Raw genomic sequence first — 21,800 nt, forward strand, 5'->3', positions numbered from 1 at the left:
GATGTTGCCCAAGACTTTAAAAAAAAAGGTGTCTAAAGTTGGGCTCCTAAATCCTTATTTAGGCACTTAAAACCCTTCTACGCAATCACATTTCTACGCACTCCACTCTTGATTTTATGTATCTCTCGAGTCTTACTCTGGGATTTTCAAACAGACACAACACACGTTTGTGTCTATATGTGTGGGTAACTTATCTATTTGCTCTCCCATGTAATAAGTTCATTAAATTACTTTATTTACACCTATTTTACCTTTGTATTTAGGTCTTTTAATTAATCTCCCTTCATATGTGCAAAAAAAAGATACTGTAGCTCTTTTAAAGTGCAATTATACCGGGCACAGCATATTGAAAAGGTTTGAGGTTCTCAGTCGTAGAATAAGTGATATCATGCATGGCCCATTCTGAAGCTGAAGTCTGCTAAGAGGAAATGCTACTGGCACACAATCCAAGATCTGGAGTCTTGTCAGTTAACTTGGAGGGATTTAACACAAGAACTTCAAATGCCGCAATATTACTAGGTGCTCTCCTTATGTGGTACTGCTGTTACTATATTGATAAATCATTTCTTCTGCAGGTTGTCACCTGTCTAGCTCCTATCCGAGAAAACGTATTTATACAGGATGCAAAGTGTAGAACACCAACTTGCACTTCTGAATTCATTGGGGTTATAACATCTATTTGCAAGGATGAATTACAAGAGACTCTGCACATAAGGTTAGAGATGCAATATGGAGAGAAGGAGAAAAGAGGAGTTTGAAAAGCTGTCAGCTATAAAAATCAACAGACTACAAATATGCGTCAAACCATTTTTTAAAAAACCTTTCCCTTCTGAACGAGTTAAAGAAAGGTATTCTTTTAGGGTTAAGATTCATACAATTTTTGCTAAGGATTATTTCTCTCTTCTCGTGGGAGCATCTAGAGTAATAACATGCAAAGATGCCCAAAAGGATATAACACAGCCTGTAGCTGACATTTTAGGAAGGTGTAGTAAGAACCTGTACCGAAACGCTTCCAATGCACATTCACTGGCTGATTGCAAAGAATTTACAACTTCAGGCCCCAAACCTGAAAACAGTTATACACGTGCTTAACATTATGCATGTGATTAGTCCCACTGACTTCAGTGGGAATTCCCACGTACGTAAAGTTAAGTATGGGCATACATCTTTGGAGGAAGGGGGCTTAACACCTGACAGATTCATTGAAACTTTCTTTTATCAAAACAGAATTAATGTTTTATATTCATATAGGGGTATCTGCCACTTTACTAGACTATAACCCTTCATAGCCACATGATGCTCTGTAAGAACATGTACTGCCCTTTTCGGGAAGAGGGAGCACCATATCTCTGTGGTTGAACAGAACTAGATTTAAGTCCAGTTCAGTTAGCCAAAAAAAAGGGTAGCTGTGACTGAAGTACCAAACCACCAAAACAAGACACCACTCAATGCAATCCTCCCGACTCTAGGAATGCTGGGCTGTGCATTTTAAAGGCCTATCCATTGTGTCTCTGATTATCCTTTTTCCTGGAAAAAGTCTGTTGTCTTTGAATGTGCCACACTAATACTTTGCCCTGAAAAACATACCGTAAGCCAGATGGCATGCAAAGAAAATTGTAGAGCTTGTCAACATGACAGTCTCTTTAACATGCAATTTCTTATCTGAAGAACTCTCCAATTTGCTCCATATATACATAAGCCAGTATCAAAATGCAAAGTTTAAATCATACTCCCACAGAGCTAGAATGATATTGCTTGGAATATTTATGATGCACAGCCATAGCAACATACATATTTATCTTAGTACCGTTCGTTCATAGCGGACAATGTCATAATACATCTTTTTGCACTGATTAAAAGCTAACTCAGTTGGCCATCCACCACTGCAGAAGGGCAAGACTGACATACTCAAAATCCCCCATTCCAGCCATGCAAAAAAAAGAAAAAAGAAAAAACCTTCAGAATTTATTTCAGTGATTTAGTAGGAGGAAGGCACACAGGGAGTGTGTGGTTTAGAACAAACCACTGATAAAATTTAATAGAAAAAATATATTCTAGACACAGTTGTATTTAATTTTTCTAATCAAGTTCTCTGATATGCATCAGCTGAAGGGAAGGAATATAATCCAATCTCACCTGCAAGCAAATCGCTACGTTGACCCTGCAGCCAAATGTGGTGCTCACTGAACGTGCAGAGAGGCCCAGGTCTTTGAATAATTTAGAGAAGGACTGTGTTAGTGCAATCCTTGGTCTCTCTTCTGCCACCACCATACATGTTCGTACACAGGACAGGTTAACTCCCTTCATCTGTTGGAGAGGGTGTTTGAAAGAAGACAGGGAGAAAACACAATACCTCATGACACAGAAATTAGCAATTTCAGGAGACTCCTACTTCTGCAGTTGGATTAAGGGATAGACTGACTTTAGAAATGTCAGGAAAGATTGTGTATACTGGAGAAGGGACCTCGGAAATGTAGTACATACTATTAATATATACTTATGCTTAAAAATATAATATCTAATCAATAACCTCTCCCCTTTCGTTGTGATCCCTTTAAAAACGAAGACTACCAGGCAAAGGGAAGTCTACTACTTGTCAGCCAGGTTAATGGTAATGATTTTTTTGGCATTAGCAGTAAGAATGAACGAAGATAGTAACCTCTGAAGATAGCAACTATAATAGGTACCCACTTCTGGGTCTTTGCTTCTGCATGTTTCCAGCTTAGGAAAAGTCCCCAACTACAATTCTGAGTAGTAAAATCACTGCTTCAGTGTGAGCTCTTCTGCCACTGAAATAGACCCGAGTTCCTTTTCAATCAAATTATGGGTCTCAGAACAGAAATCTTCCCCTCAAACATAGAAGGGAAAAAGGGTGCTGTAGATGAACATAGAACTACAGTATAATTACCACCTTTAGAGAAAAAGATTGAGAGATAGCTTATTTATTCTTCCCTTAAAAGTACAAAATAATGGATTTTTTATTGTATACTAAAAACCTCCAGAAAGATCTTGCCAAGCAAAAAATATGCAACGATAAATGGTTACCCAGTGCATTAAGATGAGTTCTGCTAACAGGTAACCATCAGAAATGCAGTGGGTGATTTATTTGGGATACTGCTCAAATTGATGTGTTGGTGTAAACTGCAACAAAAATTTGGATTGATTTTCAAGGGCTTGTGTGTCCACCCAAACGGATGCTTTTGTACATTTAGCTTAAGGAAAAGAACTTTTAGGATTGTGATGATCGACTAAGGTGAAATTCTGACAGCACCTTGGAATTTGGGAGGTATAACACGCCTGTAGGGCTCTGCTGCCTGATTTGTCATATGCTAGCTTAGCTCAGCTCACTGTTACCCACTTCCATATTTGAAAATTGAGATCCCTGAGCTCAGGTCGCTCAAAAAGAGGCTTTGTCAGCTGAGGGTGAGTACAGTGTTACTCCATGGCACAGGTGCCTCAGAAGTGGGAACAGGATGGGAGTTTTTAAAAAACAATAAGCCCTTAATGAACCAGCTCACTCCAAGCTGCACAAGCTGCCATCCTTTCTATATGCTCACTGGATGCTGAAACTGCTGCCCAATGAATCTAAAGGGAAGAGATCTGTAAACCAGACAAAATATAAAATGTTATCAGTCTGTGTGGGATATACACAGACCTTCACAAAAGTGGTATCGCACCAAAAACCTATGTTACTTGTAACTGATAGGAAGTTGCAGGTTTCAACTGGTAAGCTTTTGTTCTTGCCAATTGCCAAAATTTAGAGCTATGTTCTGGGTCAGAGTACAATTTATTATGTCCATTCTGGTCTTTGTGTCTGTGTGGCAACAGCTAATGGACAACTTAATGGTTCAGAACTTTTGGTGTGGAGAATTCTGACATAGGAAAAGAAGGGACTGACAAATGGGTGGCAGGATTCTGTTTTATTTTTGGCTTTCATTTTTCAGAAAGAACGAGTTCACTGAACCTGCAGAGTATTTTCCTCAAAATTTCAAAAATACAAATACCGTGTTACTTGAGATCAAGCATGGAAACACCAAATCCAAAATGTGATTTTTTTTTTCTGAAATTTGTGAGCAAGTGACAACTTCCTGCAATTTCAACTATAGCATTTGCCAAGAAGCAAACCATAATCAAGGGCTTTCAGAGATTCCGTGAAGGAGCTCATTTTTCAGCTGATGACCTACAACAAACTAAAAGCATTAATGAGAGATTACATTACATTACATTAGTACATTAGTATATGCAGAAACAATGTCCACTTACCCGAAGAACATCTGTCTGTGTTCCCAGGCCTTTGGTGCACATCTCCATGACCGAGTAAGAACAGAAGGTGACCCGCACTTTGTACTGACTGACAGCAGACAACCACAAAGACACATTGCTCTCCAGTTCAAGAGGAGGGACCAAAATAGACTGATGTCCTGAGTATACACTATCCGCCACCCAAAAGAGAGAGAAACACACCGATAAAGTACACTTCAACTATGCTGAACAGGCATCATGCCAAAAGTGAGGAGGCATGGAAAGACCGAGATAAAGCAGACCAATAGCAGAGCTAAGTACCCAGAGCGCCTGCTTAAAACTCAGTCAGCCCTCCATACAAAGCAAGCATCCAGGCATCCCACTGGGGTTTGCAGAGCGACAGCTTGGGTCAGAGCTAAGGGAAGTCTGCCCTCCAATATAATGAAGTTTGATTTTAATTTACAAAAGCCAAATAAAGTGATTCAAAGTGTAAAGAGGGATTAAATTTCAGGGAGCGTATACGCACCCTCAGTAAATCATACCAAAGGGCTGAGGACAAGTAGACTCTCACCTTGTGCACTTCGTCTGCTCCTGGACCCCTCAAACTCATGATCCCATATTGTCCCTCACCCATTTTCAAATGGAGCCCTCCACTACCTTCCCAGGCCTCCCATAGAACCTCCAAGTTAAAGCCATCCAAAGAGTCACCCCACAGCTGGGTGGTCAGCCTCAGCCTCAATGCTCTGCTGTGGTCCACATCCCACCTCCTCCTCAGCCAGAGATCTGCTGTGGGCTCCACCTCACTAGTCTCTGTTGGAGGCATAAACCACCTCCCACACTGCTTTCTGAGCAGAGGAAGAGGAGAGATGTAGCAGTTGGCGGAGGCTGTTCTCCCAGAGGAGCCAGTGGGCAGTGCATGAAGCAGGAATACGGGGCAGGAGGGGACTCAACCCAGCCTCTCCACCTGTGAGAATAAGCCACCCACCCCCTAGAGGTCTCAAAGTCTCGGAAATGAGTCTATTCCCAGGTTACATCCATCGGGGAACTGGCCACTTTCCTCACTGTTAATATCAGTGTAAGACAAAAACAGAATCCAGCATGCTAAATTTGCCTTCAGTGGAAGGTTTTATATATACACACAAGCTACATGAGAAAAATTAAAGTGTTATACACAAGATAATTTTTCTGATTGTAGGACAAAAGGTAGGCGATAAAGAAATACTCCAAACTTCACTGAAAAAAGAAAGGTAGCCAGTAAACACTGCTTGCTAAATGTATTTCAGAATGAGACAACAATAAGGAGGAGTCCTTTTGAGGAGGACTTGAACTTATTTTCATGATGCTGAAAAACTAACGAGGGAAGCAATGCCAGTTTAAACATTTCACTAGACAGCATGTTAAAAAAATAAAACTTGCAATTAACAAAAAAATTCTCTATTGATAATTTAACAAATAATTACAGCACATGATGGATCCAGAATGTGAGACAACAGAGAGGTTGAAGAACTCATCAAGATTTTACGACCAGCCTTATTTCTACCCATCATGCATGTACATTTAACCCCACTCTTACTAGATACCCTCTGATTTTCCCTTGACAGAAAAGTCAAATATCTTTATCTTTCTTTTATCTTCTATCTTATTCGTTATAAAATACGAATGCTGGCCTATTACAAAAAGGGTTTTGTCACTAGCTACCCACAGAAGATTTTAGTACTACTGTTCCCACAGTAGTTACTATTCCTCATAAATTCAACTGCCTTTCACATATTTGTTAGATAAATGTATAATGTTGTTAGAGAATCAGTCTTCCAGAAAATGCACTAAGTGGTTCCTAATAGGTCAACTGGATCTTTGGTTGACCGTAGATCCATTTACCTTTCAATGTCAATGAAAGTTTTATTGTGTTCTCCCCAGCAGGTGCCCTGGATCTCTCAGCTTCTAATGAACAGAGTCTATGTTCATATCAAAGATTTTAATTTAGAATCTGGTTAACAGTTAGCAGATAGGAATGGAAAGCAAGAGAGAGTTTGAATTAGTTCCAACTTTATTTTTTTAATATAGTTTGTTAATTTTGAAATGACAGATGTATGTCTGTGTGATGCTACACTGGTAAATACGGTCTTAAATCAATTAGTGTCAAGGGAATAAAGGAACAACCCTTTCAGTGGCACACTGAAAAACAGGCTCAGAAGAGTATTGTTCAGAGTGTTCCAGCTTCCCAAGTGTGCATTCAGTGGGTGACCATGTTCCCTGCCAGGCTCGCCCCTTCAAAAACTTTTGGCTTGTCAATGGCCAGTACTACAAAGAGGTTTGGGTTTTTTAAATAGCCCTTCTGTATTCTGTTTCTGGATCAATTCTGTACTCCAAATAGATTAAAAAAAACAATAATGCTGCATTCAGAAAGAGCAACCTAGCTTTGCATGCAGTCCGGCAGGGCTTACGTAACGTGAGAAAGCACCTCCGATACGCAAGTCCCCTTTCTTTAAAAAACGCACACCAGTAAAGAACACAGACTGTCTGATTTTATTTAACTGTATTTTGAAACAATGCTTTTTTCCCCGCCCTTGCTGAAACTATAAGATGTTCTCAAGATCTAAATTAAATTTATTCTCCTTCCCCCACTGTTTCCGCACCATCTAAAACGCAGGGTACCTGACTTATTGCAATGGTCTCGATTTTCAATCTTTGTTTAATTAAACCTCTTGTATTCCATTTATGTATTGATTCATTAACTATCTAAAAAGTGAAAGCATTCCACAGCAGAGGGCGGATCATACCCAACCAAAAACAAAGTAATTAGCTTAACTCAATTTAAAATGAATTAGGTAACGAGACACGAACAATTGTACAACAGTACTGGATGTGTTGAATTTTAGTGATTTTACTATCTGAGCCAAACACTTCCCCTTGCATTTTAGGACATGTTAAATTGCTTGCTTCTAATTACATTGTTATTTATTACTGTATAATGCCAATCTGGTGTTGGGTGCTTTATGTACATGTATCAAGTTAGGGCCCCTGCCTCCAAGAGACTTTTGGAGAGGTTTATTTGATCTAGATCAGCTGTTTTCAACCCAAAGGCCCCATGCGGCACAATTAGCACACAGCTGCAGCCTAGCTGTGTGCTAAAGGCCGCTGGGCCACAAGGGGTCTGGGTTCCCGGCTGCCTGGCACAGCGGGGTCAGGGCGGCCAGCCAGCCCTTTCAGAGGATCCAGGGGCTTCCCCATGAGGGCCGGGCTGCCCTGCTGCATGGCCAGGTCCAGGGTCCCTGCCACCTGGCCACCTGCCCAGGGCCCCACTCCTGGTCCCACTCTGTGGAGGGGTCTCTGAACGGGAGGTGCTGGGCATAGGGGTCTGTGGGGAGGGGCAATGTGGGTCTCAACCTGAGGCCCAGGTAACACATTGTGGGTTGCATACGATAAACAGGTTGAGGACCACTGATCTAGATGAAACCAATACTGAAATCCTCTCTCTCGTACTTGAAATCCAAGTAACCCGTATTTACAAACAACAACATTTCTTCTCGCCTACAAAACAAATGATTTTGGGTCTCAGAAAGTTGCCAGATAACCAGACGTAAAAAGTACCATAATAGTGACTGCAAACAGAGCAGGCAGACAGAAAACAGAAAAGCCAGGAAGCCCCAGGTAAGTATAAGGTTTAAATACTGTACCTGCAGAGGCACCATAGTGCAAACCCGAGGCCACAGTAAGGGTCAAGGCAGATGGCGATCTGTCGTGAAGGGTAGAGTTCACACTGTAGCTTGACAGAGCGACACAAGGCACTTGTAGCTGCATGTGACATCTGGAGAAGGAAAACAGGCTCATGAAAGGCTCATGGACTTTAGGACATTTTTACATGTTTCAACACACTTGGGAAGACTGGGGGTAGAGGCCATGATGCTGGCCAGGATTTTGCAGTCAGTGTGAATAAGGGAAGCCATGTTCAGCATCATGTAACCCCTTCAGGAAAGGTGCACGTGTCAGTAATGTACATCTTCAGATATCCAGGGCGTCCTCCAGCAAGCCCAGGGAAGACCAGAGTTGACATTCCTGAAAAGTCTAAAGTACAAAACAGAGAAATTTTTTTAACCCCCCGGCCCCATAAGCCCTCTGTATGCATCCTACAGGAACAGAAAGGTACAAGCCCTGTGTTTCCTAAGATATTTTGAGGGTCATCTTTAAGTGATTTGCCTGTAGTTGAACAGCATTTCTGTGGTGGTTGAGAACAGGATTCTTTACTCCCAGTCAAGCCCCTTAACTTCAGGGCTATCCCTTCTCTGACCATGTCTATGCTACAAACTTATGTCGATGCAAGTTACGTCGGCATAGAGCCATTGCAGTCAGTACATCACTTGTTCGCGTGCGCACCTGGCTCCTTGTGTTGGCGGTGTACGTGCTCAGCAGGAGTGCTTGTTTCGATGTGCAGTGCAGAGCACCATGGGTAGATTAGCACCCTATCACAGGGTGCCATCCCTGCAATGGAAAATGTATCTATACACTTACCTGAGGTTCCTTCTCCTGTGTTGGGCTTGTCTGTGCTCAACTGGCTGGACTAAAAAAAACAGGTCCTGGCTCACTATGCAGCTGGACCCCCAACTGCCTGTCCCCCCATCTTCTTCCTCCTTGTCCACCTCTTCCTCCTTGCTGTTCATGGCAGGGACCTGTGACTTGGGCTTTTGGAGGTATCCACTGTGGTGTGTATGGGTGGGAGGTCTCCACTGAGTATGGCATGCGCCTCTTTGTAGAAATGTCAGGTCTGCGGCTCAGCACCGATTCTTGGCCTCCTTGGACTTTTGGTGTGCTTGCTGCAGCTCCTTAGCTTTCATGCACAGTCTCTTCTCCCCACTGGTCCAGGAGATCCAGTATCAGGATCCAGTATCAGGATCCAGGATCCAGTATCAGAGATCCAGGAGTGTGGTGCCAGCAAGGTCAGCTGGGCAGTTGCACTTAAAAGAGAGCTGCTCAGTGTGCTCACCAAGTCAGGCAATCAGGAAAAGGAATTTCAAAAATTCACAACGCTTTAAATGGTGGGTGGTGGCAATGGGGGGCTTCTGGTCTATGTGACCCCAGGCAGTGGAGTTCACAATGGTGACCAGAGTGGGGCACTGTGGGACAGCTGCTAGAGGATTATGAGGGTTGACTTGGTAACAAGTGTCCATGCTTGTGCTGTGTTGACCTCAGTACATCAACCATGGCTCAATATTGCTCAGGGAAGTGGTGTCTCTATGTTGGTGTAAAAGAGCTCTTACATCAGTGCAAGACAAAGTTAAGTGTGGACACATGCACGACTAGACTGACGCAAGACAGTTGACAACAACGTAACTTTGCAATGTAGACCAGGCCTTCTCCTCTTCTCTTAAGTCTCACCAATTCCCCAGCTATAACCGTCATTAACTGAATATTTCTAAAAAGAGTCATAGATATTAAGGTCAGAAGGGACCATTATGATCATCTAGTCTGACCTCCTGCACCACGCAGGCCACAGAATCTCACCCACCCACTCCTGCGATAAACCTCTCACCTATGTCTGAGCTACTGAAGTCCTCAAATCGTGGTTTAAAAACTTCAAGGAGCAGAGAATCCTCCAGCAAGTGACCTGTGCCCCATGCTACAGGCGAAAAAGGCGAAAAACCTCTAGGGCCTCTTCCAATCTGCCCTGGAGGAAAATTCCTTCCCGAGCCCAAATATGGCGATCAGCTGAACCCTGAGCATATGGGCAAGATTCATCAGCCAGATAACCAGGAAAGAATTCTCTGTAGTAACTCAGATCCCACCCCATCTAACATCCCATCACAGGCCATTGGGCCTATTTACCATGAATAAAGATCAATTAATTGCCAAAATCATGTTAACCCATCATACTATCTCCTCCATAAACTTATTGAGTTTATCTTAAAGCCAGATAGGTCTTTTGCTCCCACTGCTTCCCTTGGAAGGCTATTCCAAAATTCTGATGGTTAGAAAACTTCATCTAATTTCAAGTCTAAACTTCCCGATGACCAGTTTATATCCATTTGTTCTTGTGTCCACATTGGTACTGACCTTAAATAATTCCTCTCCCTCTCCAGTATTTATCCCTCTGATATATTATCTCCCCTCAACCTTCTTTTGGTTAGGCTAAAGAAGCCAAGCTCTTTGAGTCTCCTTTCATAAGACAGGTTTTCCATTCCTCAGATCATCCGAGTAGCCCTTCTCTGTACCTGTTCCAGTTTGAATTCATCCTTCTTAAACATGGGAGACCAGAACTGCATACAGTATTGCAGGTGAGGTCTCACCAGTGCCTTGCATAACGGTACTAAAACCTCCTTATCTCTACTGGAAATACCTCGCCTGATGCATCCCAAGACCGCATTAGCTTTCTTCACGGCCATATCACATTGGCGGCTCATAATCATCCTATGATCAACCAATACTCCAAGGTCCTTCTCCTCCGCCGTTACTTCTAATTGATGCGTCCCCAGCTTATAACTAAAATTCTTGTTATTACTCCCTAAATGCATGACCTTACACTTCTCACTATTAAATTTCATCCTATTACTATTACTCCAGTTTACAAGGTCATCCAAATCTTCCTGTATGATATCCCGGTCTCTCGCTAAATTGGCAATACCTCCCAGCTTTGTATCATCCGCAAACTTTATTAGCACACTCCCACTTTTTGTGCCGAGGTCAGTAATAAAAAGATTAAATAAGATTGGTCCCAAAACTGATCCCTGAAGAACTCCACTGGTAACCTCCCTCCAGCCTGACAGTTCACCTTTCAGTAGGACCCGCTGTAGTCTCCCTGTTGACCCGTATCCACCTTTCAATTTTCATATTGATCCCCATCTTTTCCAATTTAGCTAATAATTCCCCATGTGGCACAGTATCAAACGCCTTACTGAAATCTAGGTAAATTAGATCCACTGTGTTTCTTTTGTCTAAAAAATCTGTTACTCTCTCAAAGAAGGAGATCAGGTTGGTTTGGCACGATCTACCTTTTGTAAAACCATGTTGTATTTTGTCCCATTTACCATTGACCTCAATGTCCTTAACTACTTTCTCCTTCAAAATTTTTTCCAAGACCTTGCATACTACAGATGTCAAACTGACAGGCCTGTAGTTACCCGGATCACTTTTTTTCCCTTTTGTAAAAATAGGAACTATGTTAGCAATTCTCCAATCATACGGTACAACCCCTGAGTTTACAGATTCATTAAAAATTCTTGCTCATGGGCTTGCAATTTCATGTGCTAATTCCTTTAATATTCTTGGATGAAGATTATCTGGGCCCCCTGATTTAGTCCCATTAAGCTGTTTGAGTTTCGCTTCTACCTCAAATATGGTAATGTCTACCTCCATATCCTCATTCCCATTTGTCATGCTACCATTATCCCATAGATACTCATTAGCCTTATTAAAGACTGAGGCAAAGTATTTGCTTAGATATTAGGCCATGCTTAGATTATCCTTAGCCTCCACTCCATCCTCAGTGTTTAGCGGTCCCACTTCTTCTTTCTTTGTTTTCTTCTTATTTATATGGCTATAGAACCTTTTACTATTGGTTTTAATTCCCTTTGCAAGGTCCAACTCTACTTGACTTTTAGCCTGTCTCACTTTATCCCTACATGGTCTGACCTCCATAAGGTAGCTTTCCTTGCTGATCCCTCCCTTCTTCCACTCCCTGTATGCTTTCTGCTTTTTCTTAATCACCTCTCTGAGATGCTTGCTCATCCTGCTTGGTCTACAACTCCTGCCTATGATTTTTTTCCCCTTTCTTGGGATGCAGGCTTCCGATAGCTTCTGCAGCTTTGACTTGAAGTAATCCCAGGCCTCCTCTGCCTTTAGATCCACAAGTTCTTCAGTCCAATCCACTTCCCTAACTAATTTCCTTAATTTTTGAAAGTCAGCCCTTTTTCAAAAACCCTAGTTGCAGATTTACTTTTGTTTATCCTTCTGTTCAGTTTGAACTGAATTAGCTCATGATCACTTGAACCAAGATTGTCCCCGACAACCATTTCTTCTATGAGGTCCTCGCTACTCACCAAATCCAAATCTAAAATGGCATCCCCTCTTGCCAGTTCAGCAACTACTTGATGAAGAAATCCATCAGCTATCGCATCTAGGAAAATCTGAGCCCTATTATTATTACTAGCACTCGTCCTCCAGTCTATATCTGGGAAGTTAAAGTCTCCCATGATCATGCAATGTCCATTAGTATTTACTTCATTAAAAACAGTAAAGAGGTCTCGATCCATATCCAGATTAGATCCCGGCGGTCTATAGCCCACCCCAAGCACTATCCCAGGGGAGAATCTAGTAGTTTTCTTCCCCAATGTACTTTCTGCCCAGACGGACTCTATCTTATCCATTCCATTGCTTCTTATTTCTTTACATTCTACCTCATCCTTGATCTACAATGCTACTCCACCACCTTTGCCTTTATTTCGGTCTTTCCTAAACAGCACAGACCCTTCAACACCCGTACTCCAGTCACGACGACTCTTCCACCCTGTTTCTGTTCTCCCTAGAATATCTGGTTTCACTTCCTGCACCGGTAGGTCTAGTTCCTCCATTTCGTTACCTCGGCTCCTCGCACTGGTGTACAAACATCTTCATTCCTGCTGTTTGGCCTCGCTCGCGTTCTGTACCCGATTGGGCACGGTCATTCTACAGCCAGTATGACCTATTAGACTGGTATCCACACTGCCCTTCCTCCTACCCACGGCTGTATCCTTTCTTACTTTGTTTTCTTCCCTCTCAATGCTAAAATCCGGCGTGGGGATTACCTGGACATCTCCCAACCATCTCCCCCAAATTCCTAGTTTAAAGCTCTCAATCAGTTGTGCCATCCTCCATCCTAGAAGTCTATTTCCTTCCCTACTCAGATGAAGTCCATCCCGAGAGAACTGTCCTCTGTCCATGAATGCCTCCCAGTGGCCATACATCCCAAAGCCCTCCTTATAGCACCACTGCCTGAGCCATCTGTTGACAGTCATAATCTTGTCACACCTTTGTTGCCCTTCTCTAGGAACAGGCAGAATCCCACTAAAGATCATCTGAGCCTCAATTTCCTTAAGCATCTTCCCCAGCCTAGCATAATCTCCCTTGATACGTTCCAGCGAGAATCTACCGGTATCATCTGTTCCCACATGAAGGATAATTAGGGGATTCTTTCCTGCTCTCTTTAGGATCCTTTTCAACCTCAGGTCTACATCACGTATCTTAGCACCTGGAAGACAGCACACCCTTCTATTCTCTGGTTCAGCTCTGGTTACAGGCCTGTCTATTCCTCTCAGTAAAGAGTCCCCGATCACGTAGACCTGCCTTTTCCTGGTGACGGTGCTATTCTCCAGTCTATCCCCTGTTCCCTCTGCCTGCAAGTTCTTTCCATTCCTGTTCTCCCTTGTAATCCTCTTCAACCCATCCTGTATCCTCCTGGGGCTCATATTTGCTGTAGAACAGGAGTACTTGTGGCACCTTAGAGACTAAAATTTATTTCTAGACAGCTGTGTCTGACATTTCTACATCAGAAATCTGGATTGCAATGTGAGATTTGAAATATGCTTACATTAAAACATCTCTCTCACCATTTTTAGGCTTCTTCCCAGGTTGAGTTGAATGGAATAAAGAATATGAAAAGATTTCAGGGAAGAAACCAGTTAAGACAATCATCTCAATTCAATTAATATACCTTCACTCCTGCTAATATGCCAGTTGTAGACACACTGAAGTCCAAATAGGCCAACATATCCGGGGATGGAGGTCTAAAAATATTAGCCACCTTCTTTTTAGGTATATCATCTATTTAAAATACACAAAGGCAATACAATTACACATTATTATTTTGGAAAAGGTAGAGCAGGATAATAAAACCTTTAAAACATTGGAATATTAGGTTATTCATGGTTTATGGATTGACATGAAGCCACAATACAAGAGACTCAACACCAATCCAGCTAGCCAACTGTGCTAACAAGATAAGTAATTTACGGGTCTCGAGGCTAACTGACATCCTTGCAAAGACAGCCAGTTATGCTAACAGCCTTAAATCATATTGGAAAAGCCATGATGTATCTTTTTAGTTATCCACGCTTCCTTGCATATCCAAATTAAAATCTTATTATATTAGCAGCAAGTAGTTAGACATCTGGTACCTGTATCCAAAATGGTGGGCCATGTTTTAATATCTACAGCTGTGGCAGCTTCCTTGGACTTCAGCAGTTTCATTATTCCTTGTGTTGTAAGGATACATGCAGACTTACTGACCTGTACAAAGTACAACATTCAAAAAGTTAAAACTGATGAATGGATGCTCTTGTGCTTTAATATCCACTCAAGTCAGTCCAACCTGAAGGAGTTCATTATAAAAAAAAGTTATAAATGAAGAAAAAGAAAATGGTGATAATGGAAAACAAGTTTTAAACCAGTTTAATGAAACATGTATTGACTCTGGGTCAGCGGGTCACAGCACAAAATTTTTCAGAAATTCAGCTTATTTTATATTTACTGTACCATGATGCATGGGCAATTTTTTACTTATTAGATCAACAGTTTTAAACAAAACAAAAACAATACACAAAGGATTCTCTCATACCTCTACAATCATCTTGACAGTGGGCAGAGTAGTAGCAAGATTTTGTGGATGAGGGGGTCGAACTGTTATAGGTGTACAGCCGGCATATAAACAGCCATAGAAAGTTGCTATTAGGTCTACTCCTGTTAAGGACAAAAACTAGTTTTAATTTCACAAATCATCATAATCTCTCATACCAATTCCAAAAAATATCCTCACTACATTTTAAGAATTAAAAGACTATACAAGATATTTGTTATAAAAGGTTAATCTAAACCAGTGCCCTGCCTCTGGAAGTAGCCCGTCCTCGGGGTTTTGAGTTTTTTGCATTTAAATATAGTACATTTGAAGTAATTATTTAAGCTCTTCAGATAAGAAGATCTGTTGAAATACATTTAGACAAATGTCCAGTTTTGCGTGCCACCTTTTAAGAAAAATTTGGACAAACTGGAGAGAATCCAGCAGAGAACAAAAATAATCAAAGGTTTAGAAAACCTGATCTGTGAGGAAAGGTTAAAGAACTGGACATGTTTAGTCTTGAGAAAAGAAGATTGAGGGGGGACCTAATAACAATCTTCAAACATGTTAAGGGCTGTTCCAAAGAGCATGGTGATAATTGGTCTCCATATCCACTGAAGATAGTACAAGAAGAAATCAGCTCGATCTGCAGAAAGAAAGATTTAGGTTCATTATTAGGAAAAACTTTCTACCCATAAGGGCAGATAAGTACCGGGACAGGTGACCAAGGGAGGATGTGGAACCCCTGTCACTGGAGGTTTTTAAGAACAGGTTGGACAAACACCTGTCAGGGATGGTCTAGGTACATTTGGTGGACTAGCTGACCTGTTGAGATCCCTTCAAGTCCTACATTTCTCCAATTCTCTAATTAATACATTCCATGAAGTTTGAGACAGTGTGGTAGGTTATAAAGTGGACAATCCGATCTTTCAGAATAATATATATTTGTCTTTCATAAGTTAACATTATGCAGTCTCTAAACTACCCTATTTGCAGATATACACACTCCTGTTCTACATTTACAAACATGCATGAGTGACACAGAGACCAAACATGAACTCATTCTAGAGATGGTCACTTCCTGTTAGGACACAGGTGCATTTGTGGCTCAGCACTGCCCTCTACTGTATCTATTCTGTGAATGCACACACCATTTCACTCTTTGGAACCGAGAATCCGGTACCTTTCATGTGATCTAAATTCATTCCCTACTCACTTCCCAATGGCCTGGTATTGCACAACTGTCCAGATACATTCCATCTGACCTTCATAGATTTGATAAATTTATCCTGCCAACTGGAGAATCGGCTTAGCAGAAAAAGCAGTGAAGCGAAGAAGCCTTCCTCTTAACAATTACATGCTGGTCACTCTGAGATGAATTACCAAATTAAATGGCTGTGGGATTGTTCAAGCATAGAAATGCTTACATTCCTTTCCCCACAATTGATTACTTTACAGTATCTGCCATCTCTATTCCCTTACCTGGAGGATAAACTAAAGCGACATGGTCTCCGACATTCAGTCGTCCCTTCTCCATCAGTGCAGCTGCCACCCTCTCTGCTTTCTTGTGCAGTTGTACACATGATGCCGTGCTAGCTACTGTGCCCTATATAATACAAATGTGACTTAGGAAAACTTGGCAGGAAATATATTTTGACACTGAGTAAAATAAATAGCCTTAGATCTAACATTTCATTACAATTATGGTTTTAGCACTGTACTGGATAGAATTAAAGACTTATTGAAACAACATTAGGATGGCAGAATTCAGTTAGTTTTCACAATTTTGACAGCTAATACAGGTATTTTAAAGTTTTTTATTTTTATCAATTTTAATTTTCACAGTTGTGCAAAATTATGGGTTAAAAGCATTTTCCGCCCAATTTATATAGATTTAATTTTATCAGGGAGTCAGCTAAGGGTGGGGGTGGGGCGGCAATTATTTATTGACAATAGACACCGATTCGAAAAGCTTTATAACCATTGAAACACAAATTGTCAACCACATCTCAAAATATTAAGCCTTAAATCAAACTTTAATAAGTACTCAAGCAACATTTTTCTGACTTTGCCAACATGTAAATGTCACTGATGATCGATGGAGATGTGTTTTAATCAGTTTACATGTGCACAGTGAAATCTGCGTTTATGGACGTTTTCCAGTAAAAATTGAACCCTGCCAAGCCTAACTATATTCAAACACTTTAGCAGCTCGGAAACTGGGCCAACTGCACCAAAAACTCTTAAAACGCACACAGAACTGGCTGTGCTGTAGTCCACGTATTTACAAGTCGCCAGTGTTATACATATCAGATAATGAAGATACTCTGGTACAAGTTCTAAATTTGCCTTTCCACACAAATTTTATAGCTTAAACCCATCTTTGTTATTTGAAACCAAGATGATGAAAATGGAGCATACTTTTCTGATTCTGCCAGTAAAATGATTCATTATAGCAGAAAACAAAAGAATTTAAGGCATTATTTCACCTTCAGTGTCTTGTTCAAACAAGTCTGTACAGCGGGCAATACAGAAAATCCTCTATAGTCCTTACAATGTTAATTTACTCTCCTTTCCCTCCACCCACTTCTTGTTCCATTCCCTGCCTCACAACCAATTACCTTATCTAGACACTATTTAAAGGCTTGTCACCTTTACAGTTAGACTTTCCCCCACTACTTTAACTGTCTTAGTCAAAGTTTATTTTATTCTTAATTCAGTGCTTACCTCTTACATTTCCGATACCTATATTTGCACTTCCTAATTTAATGCCCTTTGCTTTAAATTTCTCTTCATTAATGATATTGTTCTGTACTGCACAGTAGACAGTAATACCAGGCCCGCACAGGAAGCACCAGTAAACATTCCTAGCTAGCAAAGCAGGTAACCAGGAGTCCCGAGGAGCTCTGCTACTGAACACGGCAGTTGACTTTCAGGTCAGTGAAGAAAAAAAAAAATTCATTTCTGGGGGTAACAATTCAGTGTGGAGGTTTCCTGGACTGCAGTAGGATAGTCTGCAGCCTTGGGGAACATTTTAGAGAAGTGGTTGTCGAAGCCCTGCAGTCCCAACAGTGAGGAAATTTGGTTTTGGATTAGGACACAGGACAGAATATGCTGATACAGCATTCATCAGCTCGCCCACAAGGCCCCCCTACCCCACCAACATTTAAGCCTCTCAAAGACTGACTTTTGCCCTGCTGCCTAGGTTAACCTAGATAACTTGTACAAACATGCTTCTTTGCCGCTCCTCTTCTGCGAGCCATTTCTTTGTCTGCTCCTAGGCAGTGAGCTCTTCAGGCCCAAGCACTCCCACAATCACATCGAACACCAGATCGGAAATGTCTGGTGAGAGGTATGGTGTGGGGCTGCCAGGACAGATTAACATTGCTTGGCCCAAGCTGAAGCGACCACAATGACTCAGGTCTTGTCCTCTTTCACGTTCCTGACCGGTGGGTAGTGAGAGAGTCACTGGAAAAGCACACAGCAGAACTCTGAACGGTAACTGAATTTCCGTCCCTCCCTGCTCTGGAGGTGAAGGTCACTTCAGAGAGCTTGCTGCTACAAACACTACCATAAAAACAGCGTCCCTCCCCACCAACCGGCTCTTCAGAGACCATTTGTGCTGGTCATGTGTCCTGCACCTTAGCTTGCCTGCACACACGTTTTATTTGCCAGCAAGGTGGAGGGTCACAAGGTAGTTGGTGAGTCAGACACCTCAGACCTACTGCTTCCCAAGAGTGTGTTTGCAAGCAGGCAACCCTGCTGACGGAGGCAGAGCACAGCTAGCTTGCTGTCTGTCACAGCAGCAACAGGCAGTCCTTAACCAAAGGGGACTTTTAGGATATGTCTACACTGCAATTAAAAACCCGTGACTGGCCTGTGCCAGCTGAGGTGGGCTCAGGGACTTGGGCTAAGGGCCTGTTTAATTGTGATGTAGACATTCGGGCTTGTGCTGGAGCCCAGAGCCCTGTGAGGTGGGAGGGTCCCAGAGCTCAGGCTGCAATTAAACAGTCCCTTAGCCCGAGCCAGCTGGCACAGGCCAGCCATGGGTTTCTAACCACAGTGTAGACATATCCTTAGGGCCCATCTGATGACCCAGAGCTCTAGAACATTGTACATGGACACGTTCCGTTGACTGTCAGCACCATCCCCAAAAGAGGTAGAACCCACTGGCACAAGTGGAAGGATCAGAGGTGCCCCTGAACCCAAGAAAGCAGGAACAGAGACCTCCAATGTGTGCCCTGGATCCATGACAATCTTTCTTTTTTCCTCCTCTGTCACAGCTCTGGCAAGATCTGTCTTCTCTTACCCTTCTACTCGAAGGGCGATGAGAGTGAAACCACAAATGCCAGGCATGGTGTAGACTTCAAATCTGAGGGAAGCTGGACACGCAGCTGCCGCAGCTCTCTGAAACTAGCCAGGATGTAGACTAGGGTTCTAGGGAGGGATCAGAGAGCGAGCACAGCGTGAAGAAGCTAAAATGCGGACTGTGCGCATTCATTAGTGCGTGCTGGGAACCAGAGGAGTCCGCCCACCATCAGTAACACGTGGAGCATTTTAGGCTGTAACATGCACCTGCCACGTCCCATTTTCCTTCTTCAAACCCAGATAATTTTATTCATTACTTGATATGAAAACAAGCCTCAGGGCATCTCACCTTGGAATTCAGCAACAGAAAGAGAGGGTGATCTGGGGTTGTCTGGGCTCGCCACTGAAGAACATCTGCTAAGTACAGGAACTGAAACAGAAAGACGACAGGACAGAAAACATTCAGACTCCCTTGACACATACCATGATCAGCTTCAGTAGGGTACTAAAACAACTGCTACCCTTGGATACATGCAGAAAGACTCGGTGCTACCTTTCTTGCCTGGTCATTATCCTCCAGCTGGGTAACATCTCTCCCTGAGGCTTGTGCAATTCTCTTTCCAGCAACAAGATTGCCCACTATCATAGAAGCAGGACCAACATCTGGGTTAACAAATTGAGCAAAATGAGAAGATAACTCCATTTAACAAAGCCAATCATAATTAAATAACTAATAATTAAGCATGCATATTACCATAAATAACGAATGCAATGTAATGTTAAAAAATAAAAAAGGAAACTGAAAGGATGAAACCAAACATCAGATCTGACAGAACAAACGTAACCTGGTAACACAGACTTTAACATGTTCAGTTACTGAGACAGCAACAGTTAGAGACAAACACGAAGGCTGACCTACATACTCCGCTTTAGTTACCTGGCTGTTTTTGTCGAGGTTTAGGCAAGTTGGTAACACAGGTATGAGGACACATCAAGACATTGCAAGGGTGCAGAGCACCCTCTAGAAAGCGCTGTTTTGTTTCTGAAATATGAATTCCTCCGAGTGGAGCCTTTGGCAAGGTGTTGGCAGGAACCAAAGCAAGACAATACACACCCACTTGGTGAATGCTGTCAATTGCCTTGAGGGGGGGAAAAAAGAATTAATTATGTACAGTGACATGGCACTTAGCTGGAACAAGAATTCTAAAGTAATTTATAACATCACAAATTTCACTTGCACCATCCTTTGTAAATAAAGTGTCCAATTCTGCACTCACTGAATTCACAGAAGTTGTCCCATGACTTCAATGGGAGCAGGAGCAGATCCATATTTCTGCTCACGCAGTCAAGCCCAAGCTGATGCCACTTGCACACCACTGATTAGGGAAGTTACTGAAACGTGGGTGATAAGTGCAGAAAGGTTGTGAAGGCCAAAACTGTATCACAGTGTACTTCGCATGTATGGTGCAACCACAGAAACGCAGTAGAACGTAAACCACAAAAAGATATAAAGGGGAAATATTTAGCTGCTTAACACTCGCTATCTGCTCCAGCCTGAGAACCACGCAGAACAGAAATGGGTCACACTTGTGTTTCTATGAATGACATCCTTACCATTACCAAGTAATTGGTAATAGAAGACTTAAAATCCTATGAATTTATGTAGAGACCATTATCTCTTTATTCCTACACAGCTCTCCCCTCGGCTTAAGAGTCATCCCCCTTTATATTGTTCTTCTCAGCCCTCCCCTCCTTCATACTTCATTTTCTGATTCCTTGGCCATTCCTGCTCTTTCAGTTATTGCACCTTGCCACCTCCTTAGAAGTGACTGGCTACTTCAGAAATACCTGAATACTAGTGGACAAAGTGACCTAAAGTAGCTGTTCAATTTAGGGGTATACAGGAGACATGGAGCACTCCCAAATCACACAAGCTACTAACAAACATTCTAAAATAGACATTTGCTTTTGATATTTTGTAGACGTTCAACATTAAGTTCTTTCAGAATCAAACAGACCAAAGGACACTGGCAAAAATAAAGATTAACGAATTACAAATTGAAGTATCTTCTGAAGGATTTGAAAATTCCAATCAAAATGAACTGCAGAAATAATTTCTCAAGAATAAACTGATTTTGGTCTTGAAAAAAATTCCATTAGCTAACACCCCAGAAACACATTCAGAAGTGAGCTTATCAGAGGTTTTTTAGGCCAGTTTGAAGGTAAGGTTGTTTATATAGAAAATAGAAGCTCTGATATTCTCATTTGATACATTAGCCTTATTCACCTGAAAAAAGAGAAAGGACAGATCTGACTACCTGTAGAACCCTGCTCATCCACTGAAAACTATCCTCCTCTGATGCATCAGGGCGCTGCTCTGCCACAAGCACTATTCGATCATCATGCAAAACGGTCACAGAAAACACTGCTATCCTAGAACACAAAGGACAGAAGAATGATAGGACTAGAAAAGATGCTACGTATAATGAACCCAGCAGGGTTGATTAGAATATGGATGGCTGTAACTCCTGTGGAACAGTTTTCACAGACACAAACATTATTTATGCCAGACCACCACAAAATCATTCACAACTTGAGGACAAGAAGCAGTTTATTTTAATGTTCTTTTCTCATACTTGAGAGAATTTTCACTTCACCACTATGGTACATG

General features: G+C 42.0%; 1 protein-coding gene across 16 annotated transcripts in view; it reads right to left on the reverse strand.

Moving 5' to 3' along the window:
- The window catches only part of DIP2A (disco interacting protein 2 homolog A), a 248,545-nt gene that overhangs the window by 22,674 nt on the left and 204,071 nt on the right, over nt 1-21,800 (reverse strand). For 11 of the 16 annotated variants that reach the window (XM_073306935.1, XM_073306938.1, XM_073306937.1 and 8 more), the window contains 11 exons: nt 21,448-21,562; nt 20,067-20,268; nt 19,683-19,792; nt 19,479-19,559; nt 16,304-16,427; nt 14,825-14,946; nt 14,385-14,496; nt 13,922-14,031; nt 7,920-8,050; nt 4,264-4,432; nt 2,137-2,307 (listed from right to left, as the gene is read on the reverse strand). In XM_073306935.1, coding sequence (XP_073163036.1) covers nt 2,137-2,307; nt 4,264-4,432; nt 7,920-8,050; nt 13,922-14,031; nt 14,385-14,496; nt 14,825-14,946; nt 16,304-16,427; nt 19,479-19,559; nt 19,683-19,792; nt 20,067-20,268; nt 21,448-21,562 — 1,447 coding nt within the window. The other 5 variants (XM_073306945.1, XR_012154401.1, XR_012154402.1 and 2 more) reach the window with 5 other exon arrangements.

The sequence above is a fragment of the Lepidochelys kempii genome, chromosome 11, assembly GCF_965140265.1.
Source record: "Lepidochelys kempii isolate rLepKem1 chromosome 11, rLepKem1.hap2, whole genome shotgun sequence".
Classification (NCBI taxonomy): Eukaryota; Metazoa; Chordata; order Testudines; family Cheloniidae; genus Lepidochelys; species Lepidochelys kempii.